The sequence below is a fragment of the Chlamydotis macqueenii genome, chromosome 8 (genome assembly GCF_036417535.1).
Source record: "Chlamydotis macqueenii isolate bChlMac1 chromosome 8, bChlMac1.mat, whole genome shotgun sequence".
Lineage (NCBI taxonomy): Eukaryota > Metazoa > Chordata > Aves > Otidiformes > Otididae > Chlamydotis > Chlamydotis macqueenii.
The window spans coordinates 10,901,184-10,915,539 of record NC_141563.1 but is presented as its reverse complement, the minus strand read 5'-3'; the positions used below and the strand labels follow the sequence as shown (position 1 = coordinate 10,915,539).

Genomic DNA, 14,356 nt, shown 5'->3' with positions numbered 1-14,356 from the left:
TGTGCCAAGGTCAATTGTATGAGATATAACAAGACCAAGTGCTGGGTCCTGCACTTGGGTGACAACCACCCTATGCAACACTACAGGCTTGGGGAAGAGTGGCTGGAAAGCTGCCTGGCGGAAAGGGACCTGGGGGTACTGGTAGAGAGCCAGCTGAATGTGAGCCAGCAGTGTGCCCAGGTAGCCAAGATTACCAACAGTATCCTGGCTTGTATCAGGAATACAGTGGCCAGCAGAAGTAGGGAAGTGATCATGCCCCTGTACTCAGTACTGATGAGGCCACACCTCGAATACTGTATTCAGTTTTGGGCCCTGCAGTACAAGAAGGACATTGAGTTGCTGGAGTGTGTTCAGAGAAGGGCAGTGAAGCTGGTGAAGGGTCTGGAGAACAAGTCTTATGAGGAACAGCTGAGGGAACCGGGGGTTGTTTAGTCTGGAGAAGAGAAGGCTGAGGGGAGACCTTATTGCTCTCTACAGCTACCTGAAAGGAGGTTGTAGTGAGGTGGGTGTTGGTCTCTTCTCCCAAGTAACTAGTGATAGGACGAGAGGAACCGGCCTCAAGTTGCGGTAGGGGAGGTTTAGATTGGATATTGGGAAAAAATTCTTTACAGAGAGAGTGGTCAAGCATTGGAACAGGCTGCCCAGGGAAGTGGTGGAGTTCAAAAACAATGTAGACCTGGCTCTTTGGAACATGGTTTAGTAGGCGTGGTGGTGCTGGGTTGATGGTTGGACTTGGTGATCTTAGAGGTCTCTTCCAACCATAATGATTTTATGAGCTCTAGGCTGTAACGAGAGGGAGAGTGTGGACTTTGGTGAAGACAGTTGAATGGTAGAAACCTTAGCAGGGTAGGAGACTTGTATTTCCCTGCCTGTAGATTAAATAGGGACTAAGCACATACAGACTGCCCTTAGGGTAGCTTCTGCCTGTGGGGCACATCCTTTTCAAATTGTAAGACAAAGGAACTGACTTAGATAAAACTGGAGGAAAAAGAGTTTGAATGAAGCTGACTGCAAGGGTACTTGAATCTTATCCAGGGAGGAGGATTGTCAGTTCTGATCAAACTTGGAAAGAGTTGCTTTTGGTGATTGCTTTTTGAGGATGATTATTATGGCTTTCTTGTAATAGAGTCTAGACTAAGAGAAAGAGGCGAAATGGGATTTAAAAAAAAATCCCGTTCTGTATCCCCATTTCTCACCATCCATCTCAGCTGAGGTGGGAACGAGAAGGCAATAGGGCAGAATTCCCTGTGGGAGAGTGTTTGGATTCAGGTGGTGATTGCCTTGCTTTAGCATCTGCTTGCAAAGGTGGCTTTTTTTTTTTTGCTTGCACGGTTACATTGATGCTGCATTACTTGTTTGCATGGCTTTCATCTACGGCTGTAATCTGATAAAGCTACTGGTCAAATAAATTACCTATACCTTGACTTCAACTGCCTGCAACAGGGATCATAAGCTTTAAACTAGTTAGCAGATAAAATTGACAGTAAGGTGGTACTGTTGAAGGTGTTTTTCATTGCCATGTCTGTGAAGACTGTTCTTTCAGTCTAAAAGGCACATGGAGCGTTTAACTTGATGACTTACAGCCTGAAGATCTCTTACTATGTCAGTAAGAGCTGACATCACCAAAACCTGCTAGCTCCCAAAGCAACTGATTCCAGTACTTAATGAAATCTACGGTAATTTAAATTAGGTGACAATATTTGCAAGTTTGGAACTTTAAGAACTTGTTCCATAAAGATAAACCTGCTTAAATTAGTTAAACTGTACGTGTCTGATGCACAAGTAAGTAGGTAAAGTTTGTACACAAATAAGTAAGTAAAATATATACTGGACTCCATATACAGCTGCAAAATCCTGACTCCATCCAGTTACCCTTTCAGGAAAAGATGTGTCAGGCTGTTAAATGGAGCTGCTGCCTGAAGCCTGTTATATTCAGGTGATGTTGAATTAATAGGTGAAGGAAATATTGATGATAAAGTTTATCCACAAATTCCCTGTTACTGTTATGCAGGTCTAAAAATCTAGGTTTGTGCACAATCCTAAGATGGCTATAAAAATAATTCCCTTTGACAGGTCGTAGTTAGAGTTCCTGTCTACAAAATAGTTCAGGGAAGTCAGTTATTTTTTTATCTTTCAAAATCCAACCTTTAGCAAAGCTTACCAGCTCTAAAGGATTCGTGCCCAGCAGGTCTCTAAGAACTGCTAATAAAGCTTTGTATTTTAGCAAGTGTTAGTGGTTGCCCTTAGGAATGGAAGGGAGAATGCTCATGTCACATAAAACTGTCAACCACGTACTAATTTTTGATCAGCACTGAACTGCAGATGGGAATGCTGTATTTAGAGGCTTCTGAGCAACCCAGGTCTCCCCTAAATCTGCTGTAGAATATTCAGTACCCATGCTGTTAGTGTTTTCTACTGCTTTCCGCTGCCTTGAATCAGCATGGATATACTTAAATGCAAACAACCCACTGAGGTTTTAAGCCATTATACATTTTCATTGAAGTTAACTATTATTCTGAGGAAAGTCTAAAATAGTAGCTGCTGAGTGTTGCTTTGGAGTTCCTTCTGGGTGTGAGCCTTGCCATGTATTGGAATGATTAAAATAGAATAATAATTAGGTTTAAGTGTATTTGACTTTTCTTTTAATATGCTAGCATAGAAAATTTCCCTTCCCTACCCAACATGAAATATTTTCTGCATTTATTCTATCTATGTTCTATACCTTCTTATTCCCTTTCAGAAGGAGGAAAACTTTCTGGCAGTGCCCTTGATGAGGCTTTGGATCAGTCACCTCCTGCTAAGGCTTGCTAGGCTGCGGGCACTTTTTGTTGTGGTACCACTTCTGCACGTACCTCTGGGGAAGAGAAGTGCAGGAATATAAATTCCTGCTTAGAGTGAAACTACCTGGGCCATTTAATACGGTTTTTATTTTGTAGAGTGTTCATAGAACAAGTGATTGGATTCTGATTCTTCTATAAGCTCAGCTGCCCGGACTCGTTACCCATTTTAGTACTGTAAATCCTCAATTCCTTGTCAAGGGGTTGGTGTTACTGAGACTTGATAAGGGAACTGATAAAGCTGCTGATGCTTCAGGGCTGCCAGGGGAAAACCAAGTGGAGTTCCCCTTTAGGCATAGTGGAAAGCGGAGCATTATGTTCACTGTTTTTTTTTTTTTTGGTTTTTTTTTTTTTTTTTTTTGTGAGGTCAGGGTTTTTCCACATTTTTTGTAGAAATTGTGCCATAGCAGATCATGCCTGGCTCATCCTTGCTGTGTAAATGGGAGGAGTGTAGTGTAAGCGAAGCTTGACTTTGACCTGTTGGACTTGCAGAAATAGCGAGTGTTAGCTGGGTGACACTAGATGGCTACTTTGGAAACTTGGCCTTAATTTTATTTACTTTCTGTGCTTTATAATGCAGCTTGTTAGCAAACTGCTTCTGTAGAACTGATATTGCCCTCTTACAGATTCAGTGTGGTGTACGCAGAACTGAAACTTTGTTATTATATGTTATTGAATTATAAGAGCTGAAGAATATATATTGAGACAGAGATGAGTTATTTTGGAGGCAACAGTAAAATAGATCAGCTTGTTCAGTAATACATGAATGGAGTTTCCAAGTCAGGTGTCAATAAGAAGATTAGAAAACTTAATTTATGAAGGTCAATGTTTTAGCCTACAAGAGAACTGCTGGTTCAGAGTAGGCATTTAAGTCTTTGGTTTTCCAGGTGGCTGTTGTACAAAGGAGGTGATCAGGAGCTCTGCGTGGCAGGTGGATGTGCTGCAGGGAGGAGTTGGTTTGCAGCAGAGGGGTCTTAGGTTGACATTTCAGAAAAAAAACTTCTGCACTATCACTGAGCAATAGAATAGTTAACCAGGGAGGTTGTATGATCTTTTCTTGTAGGATTTTAAGAGCAAATTAAGCAAACTTGTCATTGTGTAAAAGTGTATGTGGGACTACATGATCTGTCGATGTACCTTTCAGCCTCTCAGTGTGATGGTTTGAACCCTTGAAAATGTGTATGGGTCAGATGTCCCTATATTTGTCGAGTTTCCTTTCCATAGGGTTTACCAGCTTAAGGGGAACAACTTGTTTTTCTTTTTTTTTTTTTTTTTTTTTTTGCTTAGGGAAAACTTAATTGATCAAGAATGGTAAAAACTTGAAAATGGAAAACCAAAATGCATCTGTTTTGTCTTCCTTTGCTAAATCTGGTGGTTCATTCCAGGCTAAATGTAGTGTCCGAGTTCCCCAAACTTATAGCGAAACTCAAATTTATATACTGCTAGATTTTTAAGAGAAGAAAAGTTTCCTTTGCCGTCTCTGGGAACTTGAGTTTGAATCAAAACTTCAAAAGAAAGGCCTGGCTACTGTCTTTTAAAGTTTTGAAACTTTTAAAGTATTTGAATACAATGAAAATTCCTTTAGCTGTCAAAGTGTCTCACTGAATTGAGTGGAAGGCTTTTGTATTTGAGTTTTGAGTTGAACTAAAGCATGGACTGAATTTGTATTTGCTTAGGAAATTATAAAGACTAGCTATCACAATGTATCAAGATGGTGCATCAGCTAATGGAGATGCTTGAAATACAATTTTTGAACTATGGTTTGTGCTTATCTGGATTTGGACCAGCAAACTTGGGGAAACATGATTTGAAGACTGAACTGCTGAGGCCAACTGGGCAAGGAGGTACCTGAGAATATTCTTGATAAAATGTGTAAGCAAGTTGTACCAAGTTTGCTGGCAGGCAATGTATTTTTGCACCAGAATGAGTCATTCAACTGCAAATTCAGTCTGAGGCAGTGCAAGAAAATATATGGACACAAAGGTTTGTTAAAGATGCTTGAAGGTATGAGGAGCCATTTGCACTGTTAGAAACTCTTGCTGTTATCAGTGAACTCTGATTTGGACCCACTAGAAGTCTGAGTGCCAGTAAAGGCTCTCCCGTAAAGTCTATTCAAGATATAATCATCTTTTTTCTTGAGATGCTAATATTTTGCCACTGCTGTAGAATAAGTTTGGTACCCAGACTGCCCTCTCTTACCCTGGCTCAGCCATGGTAGATGCAGATATTTTACTTAGAAGTTGGGTTTAGATGGCAAGAAGAAACAGCATGCTAATATTAAACTTGACTAATTCCTTTGGCCTGTGGAAAGTATTGGAATAACTGTTATGTATTTAATTTGAAATTGTAGTCATAATCCCTTTAGTGTAGCTTTTGCAAGCTTATAAAATCTAAAAGGCAGTTTGCTTTATGGCTAGTGAAGAGATTGATGCTAAAGGCTCTTGTTCTGTAAGCCCATGAGTATTGTCTTCCAGAAAAGATGTTCTAAAAAAATGGTTTCAGTAAAAGTTCAGGTCCAGCCATAGTGTTAGGGCTATGCATTTGCAGAGCATCAGCAACAGTTGCACTGATGTAGGGGTTGAGGCTCTCCATCTAAATTCTCCAAATGGTCAAAACTATGAAAGTGAAGCCTTTAAAATGGTGCTATTTGTATTTCCCTCTGAAAAGATTAGTGCTTAACATAGTGGAAGGTAGTTCTGCATAAGTAATTCTTGGAGGAGCAGTTCTTGGCTTTTAAAGCGCAGAGCCTTTTTGCCTGGAGGAGAATTTTGGGCTCGTGCTTGCCAGAGCAGTACTGCATCTCCTGCTCAGGCTGAGCCTCTCGGTAGGATTCATGGCTTTGGCAGTGTAGATAGTGTTCTCAGCTCAAAGTAAAAGTTTGCACAACTGGCAGGTGTTTAAAGTGCGAGCCAAACTGTATTAACTTGGCTGACTGTTCAAAAAAGACTTCTGCACCTGAGCAAGTCAGCTTTTCCTCTGAGCAGTGGCATTTCTAGCTGCCAAGTCATAGCATCGTGGAATTGGCTCAGCTTTGTGCCTGACTAGACTTGCAGGTCAGCGTCACGGAGGCTTGGAGGTGCAGCACGCAGAGGAGATTGCTGTCCTTCGACTGCTCTTAGCTGTGTGAGGGGAAAAGATCTGCTCTTTCCCATCCTGCGGGCTGCACTGGTGGGAAGGGCATTGCTGAGGTGCCTTTCATTACCCCCCTTCTTGGTCTTTCAGCTTTCTCCTGACACGATGTGTAAAATTTTCCTTGTTTATCTGTCAGTAGTAATAGGTTATCTCTTCTTCCACTGTGCTCTCTTAGGAGTTGAAAAATGTATTAACACCTTCTTGAAATAAATAAACTAAGAAAAGTTATCTTAAATAGATTAAATTTGTGGAGCAGGTGAGGAATGTACAGATTCACTTCTGGCACCAGTTAAGATATTCTTAACTTAATTAAAGCCCTTGGAGCATCCCATTGCTTCTTGGATGGTACACTGTGGTGAGTTGCTGTAGATAATTCTTGCATTTAATAAATAGAAATTTAGTGAAAGGACTTACTTAGCAATATGCATCTTCCTATTATGATACTATTCTGACATCTTTTTAATCCTTGCCTATAATTTGTGGCCAGTAGGTACAACCCAGAACAATCTGAGAAACTATTTTTACAGTTACCACAACTTCACATTGACAGGAGAGTACATGCTTGTGTCTGAAGCCTTTTTAGGGCTTCGGTTGTGCTTTCTCCTGGCTCTCCATTCTTTCCCAAGCTGGCATCTGGTTTCCATGTTAGTCACAGTGCAACTTTCATCTTTTTTTTTTTTTTGAGGGAGGCAGATGATAGTGTGTATTTCCTATGCTAGGAGGATTCCATGTCTGGTATGGAGAGCTTGTGCTCTTTGCAAATATGTGTAAACATTTGAGTGTAGCAAAGGGAAAGGGACGTGTTCTACTAAACCCCAGCCAAACCAGGCAGCTTTATATCGCTTCTGCCTCTGCCTTCCCTGTGTTATTTCTGTGTGGGTCAGACAGACCAGCAGCACTGCCTCTTGAAGTTTTATGTAGTCCTGACACAGTGCTTAATCGTAGCATCTTGATTGCCTGCTCCATCCAGCCATTGATGACTGGTAAATATTTTTTTTAATGAGGACCGTGTGGTGTTCCTCTACTTGAGAAACTTTGCCAGCCTCCACCAGCAGTGGAGATCTGCAGAGGATGTTCAGTGAAGGAGCGGTAGCTGGTCACCTGTAGTTGCCGTTATTTCTGTGTGTTCTGTATGTTTTTTTTCCTTGAAAACCTGATCAAACAGTGACTTTAGGGAGGCAGTGCAAGGAAGAGAGGTAATTGGGGAAGCCATAGTCTTTTTATCACCTCTCCTTAAGCAAAGCTAGTGCAGCACGGAGGGACAGGAGGGCTGTAGCAATGTGCTCACAGGCACTGATGGGATTTTTTTCGCTGTGTTGGCTACTGCATTTCAGTTCTGACAGCTTCAAGTTAATACCAAATTCTCAGTTACAACTATGCAGATATCACTAATGATGGCAGGATACTGCTGCCAGGTAAAGCTTAAAATATAGCGTGTTTTTTAGTTTATATTTTTTCTGAAAGCTAAGCAGGGAGAAATTAACAGTTGACTTCTGTTATGGTATAAATTAGAAAAAAATCCTGCTGTTAAACAGTAGCTCAAATCCCTACTGCGTGGAGTAAATTATAGCACTGTAGGTACTCGGCAGCCTCTATGGAGCTGGCCCCACTTTCTCTGCTCACTGTTGCATGAATGTGCTTTAGCATAATTAAATTATTTTGATCGCTCTGTTTCTAATTTATTGTTTTATTCCTTTCTTACAGGCAGGCAGAAGTCCTGAAGGCTGAAATGACAGGTAATTGCCTTTATTATACAGTTGATCTAGCTGCTAATACTTGGTTCCTGTTTTTGTTTTGCTTTTGTATTCCTTATGCTTATTGTTCCAAAAAATTCTCTGGAAAGTATGTGATGTTATGTTAAAGGTTTGTCCCCTATATATTAATAAATAGCATTTTAACAACTGTGCCTCTCTCTTCTATATCTAAAAAGACATGTATTTTTAAAGTTGACTTTAGATGTTTTAAAGCATTCAGAGGTGGAGGTCACTGCCCTACTCCTCTCCAATTGGGTTCTCCTTTTGGGGATGTGAAAGAGACTCCTGTCCAGACTACCACAGGAACTACTGTGCTTGGCATTAGCAAGGATCTGAATGGTTTTGAGAAACCTGAGTGATGGAGATGTGGATCTGAATGCTACTACATGTGTTATGAAAGTGCCGCCCGTAGATGCTAGCATAAATGCTACAAGCTATGTTTTAAGCTGTATGTATCTGTGGAAAATGGAAATGGCTTATGTCAATGTATCAGCCGTGCAATACAAAGCAGCTTGCTTGTATATTCCTACACCACCTTGGTGTAGTGTATGTAGCAGGTTGGTGTAGTCTCCACAGGAACATTATAACTGCCTGGATCCGTCTGACTCAGCAGTGGCTACACTCTCAGCAGAACGGCTTTCCTGGGTGAGGCCCATCGCTTGTACTCCCACAGCCCCAGCTCAGGTGGTTTTACAAGGCATGGGAAATGGGACACTAACTCTAGAAAGCAGGGAGACATGTTTGCATTTACTGTTAGTGATGGAAAGCAGATGGCTACCAAAGAGTTAAAAAATGGCAAACATGCAGTAGCACTTGCCCCTAGTGTTCTCCTAAATACCAAGAGCCTTGGCGCCAGGGGCTGTCCTATTTAGCATCCCTTAATAGATTTCTTTTCTGCTAATTTTGTCAGGCTGTTCTGAAAGTTTGTCTGAATTCGCCCAGTGACAAGAAGTTGTGCAGCTTAATGACTTACGGAGAATCACCTCCTTCTGTCTGTTTTGGTTTTTTTTTAACTTGCCAGCTGCTGGTTTTACTCATGTCTACTTACAGTGTTGTAGGAGACTGATCAGTTAATCAGTGATCAGTTAATCCCCAGTCCCTCAGTAGTTCTTGTATTTCACTGTTCTGATGAATCTGTGATAAAAGCAGGCGTTTGGCATTGGGTATCTTACACTGTGCTATCTTTTTTCCTTTGGTAGGTGAGTGAAAAATCAGTTGGAATAACTCCATAAGTTTCAGTATTACAAAAACTGTTGTGTTTTTGTTTTTTCTTTTTGTTGCTCAGATTCCAAGCTGGGTCCAGCAGAAGTCTGGACATCCAGACAAGCTCTACAGGACTTATATCAGAAAATGCTAGTGACCGATTTGGAATATGCTTTAGATAAAAAAGTGGAGCAGGACCTGTAAGTACCTCATTAAATTTGTATGTATATATGTAATCTGAGCTGATGAGCAGAAAACCCTGAGACTTCCAGAAAAGCGATTGTATCCTATGAAATGGTTATCTTATTTCCTTTAAAATGAGAGCTGTGCTGTGGGTGAAACATGAGAATGCACTGCAGAGTTGATGCAGAGCGTTCAGTAGGTTAGTATTTTACCTCTGGTAATTTGCTAGCAACCGTGTCATGCAGGACTGGGTTTTAGTGAGTCGTCTGGAAGGGAGAGAGAGAAGCAACATCAGTCTTCTGTGCTGTCAGGAAAGGGCTGAAGTTTGGAGTTTCCGTAAAGGAGGAAATGTCTGATGTAATCACCTGGAGCTTTGAGCAAGGTCTAACAGGATTTGAGTAGTTGCTGAAGACCCTAATTTTAAGTCCTCTGAGGTAGGGCTGGGCAGAGGGAGGAATATCAGGAGAGAACTTTACAGGGTGCTCATGGCATGTTAAGAATCACGGGAAGATCCTGCTGGGTTTCTTCCAGGCCCTGAGTCCATTCCTTGTTATTTAAGATGCAGACATGGGTTGTAACAGGTTTGGTTAAGAGAACGTGGTTCTTCCAGCACGGAGGGATGCAAGATGAGTAGACTGGTTGAGTTGTCCTGTCCATGCCTCCAGATACTGAATGCTTTTTGACTGAAATTTCTATACCCCACCTCCTGTTTTCAGAAGAGAGCTATGCTGCCTAAAACAAAACAATTACAAGCAAATCTTAATGCTGTTAGGGTGTGAGCTGTACGGTATCAGGATTGGTTTCTCTAGTTACGAGAGCTGGGGAAAGGTAATTCTTCTGTACTTATTTGTAATCTGAATGTTGCCTCAATTTGAATATACTTCATTTTCATGTCTGATGCTAATTAAACAGTTCTTTCCTGTTGCTTATGCTGTCTACATTGACACTTCCAGAGTAAAAAAAGGAAAACACTTATTTTGTTTTCAGTTGGAATCATGCCTTTAAAAATCAGATCACAACGCTACAGGGTCAGGCGAAAAACAGAGCAAATCCAAATCGGAGCGAAGTTCAGGCAAACCTTTCTCTGTTCTTAGAGGCAGCTAGTGGCTTCTACACACAGGTGAGTTGCAAAAAATACATTGTCTCCGCATAAATACATGCAGAATTCAAAAATGCAGATGCACTGAGGATGTGTGATACCTTAATATTTTATGCTTTGTTCTGTGTCCTTTCCTTGTATTCCAAATGCTGATGGTGAGCATGGAATTAGTGTTTTCCAAGATCTGTCTATGTACATACCACATACATATTTGAATACAGCTTTTTTTCTGAATAATGCTTAACTTAGCGCCCACCACAGTTGTGCATTTAGGTAGGGTGCTTGTCCCCAAGAGTATTGTGTAGCATTTACAACCTGTAATGTCTTGCTGGGTTTTTTTATCGAGACTCCCAGGCTTACAAGCATATCTTCAGTCTTAATTGTATCTGTTTGTCAACAATGATTTAGAATTGCAAACTTCGGTTACAGGAGCTCTTCTTCCGCTTAAACAAAACTGTATTGTTAGAGCTCTTGCGCAGTATCTTTTCTGAGATTTTCAGTTAATTGCAAAAGAATTATGATTCCTGTTCATGTATTTATTCTTTACTGCCATTTTTTTGCTCATACGCTCTCTCCAATGTTAGACTTCAGCTTGTAGATTATGGAGAATAAGAGCTGGTGTGTGATAATGGCTTTAATAAAGTTAACTTGCCTTTCTTTTTTTCCCCCCCTCATTTGGTGTGTGCTGCAGCAATATTGCCGCTGCTGAATTGTCTGTCTCAAGTAGTGGTCTGACTAAACTTTCTGTCAGCTAGATTGTACCAGCTTCATGTTACAACACACAGTAGGACACAATGTATTAGTTTGATTCTGAATATCTGCAAGGCAGCCCCATTTTTTTTTTTCCAGAATATCTGATTTTATTTTTTTCCTTTGGGAATTTTAAGTTTATTTGACGTAGCCAGTTTGATGGGCTGTGGCGTAGTTGCCAACAGTTTTCTACAATCTATACAGTGTGTCGTGCAAAAGCCTTGTTCTTCCATGCAGTGTATCAGGGAATTTTGCTACTCTTGTATATGACACCACAGACTGGGTCATCTTTCTCTGTTTGCTGTGATGTTAATTGTCCCATTTTTAGTCTAAGGATTTTCCTCCAGCAAGATACCTGCTCTCTGACTGCAAAGCCTGTGTAAATGACATCTTTGAAAGAGAGCATGAATTCTCATAATTCAGCATGTTGGAAGATGTCAAATTTCTCTTTTATCCAGTTTTCATCTGTGAGATTCCTCTTGTTTGGGAATTTTTATCTGCTGTATAACAGCCAGAGCAAAAGGGGGAGGGAGGTGTAACAAACCTTTTTCTGCAGCAAGCAAAAGCACAGCATTGCATGTTTAGCCATTGACGGAGTGCACATCTTGGTCAGCCCTGGGCTGACCTGGGCTGGAAGTGGAACCCTGCTGCAGGTCTGTTTCATTTGGAGACTGCATATGTTCCCAGCTGGGAGAAAGTCTGTCAATTCTTACTTGCGTTTTTAACCCTGTAACACAGTAGAACACACACTTTTCATCACTACATGGTGACTATTACTTTCTGAGATATTTGCTGGAGTCCATTAGGAAAAACCTCAAAGGTACTAATTAGAATGGCAAGGTTCAGGTTTTCCTTGAATCAGCTTTCGAGATACTTGATCAAGCGGCTGATGCTTTGTTCTTTGAAAGAGTCTTACAGTTAGCTTAGCACAAATATTTACTGACAACGCAGCCACTGAGCTGTTCACCCCTATTGCCTTGCATTGCCTGCAAACTTGGTTTTATTCAGGCTTCTCTCTAAAGTTTAAGTCAGGGTAGCGCTGTTTCTTGTGTTGCAATAAGCTTCTTCAGAGGCTGAGTGGCATTCCTTTTTCTTATTTTGAGAGAACGGCGTCACTTCATCTAGGTATAAAAAAGACTGTCTTCCTCTTAAGAGTGGCCTGTTAAACAACAACAAAAAAAAAAACCCAAGACTTTTTTAGACCTCTGATAGTCAATATCCACTGATGCATACTTGGTAATTTAAGTATCGTGGGAATTGAGTTGCTTACTGGTTTGGGATGCATGGCGTTGTTTTACTTCTCTTCATGGTTCTGGGCAGAAAAATGCAGCATGGAGCTCAATGACTTTTGTACAGAGAATGTAATTTGAAGTCTCACTTTCAGTAACTTAGGCTTGTTCACTTTAAATATGTTTAGCTAATCCGTGCCTCTGAGTGATGCTCCATTAGTTTTGTATGTTGTTTCAGTACTTTCCTCATGACTGTCAGTAGCTGCTACTAAACTAGACCTGTTCTTCTAGTTATTACAGGAATTGTGCACAGTTTTTAATGTAGACTTGCCATGTCGTGTAAAGTCTTCCCAGCTGGGAATCATTAGCAATAAACAGACGCACACCAGCGCCATAGTGAAGCCGCAATCTAGCTCCTGCTCTTACATCTGCCAGCACTGCCTTGTTCACCTTGGAGATATTGGTGAGTTTTTGAAGGAAAAAGAGGTGGAACATCGCGTTCTTCCTCTATTCAGCCCGCATGAAGAGGGATCTGTACATACCGTGGGCAACTGCTGGACCAAGTGTCTAGTAGTAGCTAGTAGCTGATTGTATGTTTGGTGGTTGCTGCAGGGGGAAAGGTCTGGAAAGTAATGCTGTTAAACTTTTCTAATGTGTGTTACACGTTAACACATGGAGACAGTTAATCACTAGCTTTCTAGTCACTTGCTAGAATCTGTCTTCTAGCATACTAATCATGTTATAGCTGGTAGGCATAGTGAAATGTTGCAACCGGTACCTATTACAAAAGCTTGTTGCAGCAGGCTGTCATACTTCTCCATTTCAGAACATTACTTTTAAATCTTATATACAAAGGCAACAATTAGAAATCCAACCTTTCATAAACAAGTGGGGTTTTTTTTACAGTAAGTTCAACAGCTTTGTTTCTTGGTTGATTAGAGTAGAACTATGTGTTGTAGAAAATTATCTTCTTACAGGAATCTGCAATGGTTTTGGAACAACCTAAAAGTAGATCTAGTTGCTGATTGTGCAAAGAAGTATGAAAAATATTTGTAGCTCTCTGGATGTGATGCTATTAGCATCTTTCTACATAAGAATGATAAGCTCTGACATAGAATGTGAGGAAAAAACACCACCTCAAAATTCAACCTGTTGAATCTTTGTTCTGTTTGATGTAACTGTGTGTTTTTCTGATGCTTGTTTCTAAAATAGTAGTAAAATGCTCTTCAAGTAAACCAGGTTATATTAAAGTAAGTGCAGGAGATTAATTTTATGCCTCGACTTGTTTTTTTTTTTTTTGTCGTTTTCTTAGCTCGCTATAGGAATCAGACCAGCCAGGCAGAGTCTTACTACAGACACGCAGCTCAGCTTGTCCCTTCTAATGGTGAGTCTTAACCTTTTAGGTTAATAAATTCAAAGGAAGATTTGGGGTATTCCTTTTCTTCTGTGGCAGTTGGAAACTTGGGGTTTTATATAAAACTCCCTCCTCAAATACCCAAAACAATCATGTAACAAAACCTGACTCGTTGGTCAGCTATTAAATCATAGCTGTTTGCTTGATCTGTGACACGTCTCCTCTTTGTGAAGATTTAGAAACAAAGAAGGTAATACACAGCTTCACTCCAAGGCTTCACTACTGCTACGTTACACTGTGTTACATGCGCATGTTATAAAGTACAAGTAATGAAAATTTGCCTACTGCCAGCAGGTTTTTTTCTTTTATTGTTTATTTACATGCAGATTGATAAAATTTAGTAGCTAACATTGGATTTTTCAAGTTGTTCATTAAAGTTAAGGGTTTCTTTAGTTCAGGGATCTAGCTTTTCAGCTGTTGGCTTACCGTGGTCCAAAATGTAGGCATGGCAAGAGAAGGATAAATCATTTTTGGGCCAGGCTGCTGAAATAAGTAATGCAAGTTTTTAGCCAGTTACATTCTAACTGAAAAATTGTAATTTTCTAACTATAGACATTTTCACTCTATAGGCAAAAAAATATTAAAAACAAGCAAACAACTCCCCACGAAATCCCCCTTCCCCAAACAAAACAACTGCACCACAAATTTAGAAGCTTTTTCATTTGAGTATTACTGGTGTGAGGCTGGAGTAAAAGGGTGAGCAGATGAATATGAACTTTGTCTGATGAAGAATTTAGGACTTTGTGCTCCCTTTT

At 40.4% G+C, this 14,356-nt stretch overlaps 1 protein-coding gene across 4 annotated transcripts in view; it reads left to right on the top strand.

Annotated features, from left to right (window-relative positions):
• SMG7 (SMG7 nonsense mediated mRNA decay factor) overlaps positions 1-14,356 on the top strand; it is a 55,520-nt gene that overhangs the window by 15,840 nt on the left and 25,324 nt on the right. For all 4 annotated transcript variants that reach the window (XM_086753137.1, XM_086753138.1, XM_086753135.1 and 1 more), the window contains exons 2-6: positions 7,674-7,705; positions 9,009-9,126; positions 10,097-10,229; positions 12,479-12,650; positions 13,500-13,571. In XM_086753137.1, the coding sequence (XP_086609263.1) occupies positions 7,674-7,705; positions 9,009-9,126; positions 10,097-10,229; positions 12,479-12,650; positions 13,500-13,571 (527 nt within the window). The remainder of the gene's footprint in view (positions 1-7,673; positions 7,706-9,008; positions 9,127-10,096; positions 10,230-12,478; positions 12,651-13,499; positions 13,572-14,356) is intronic.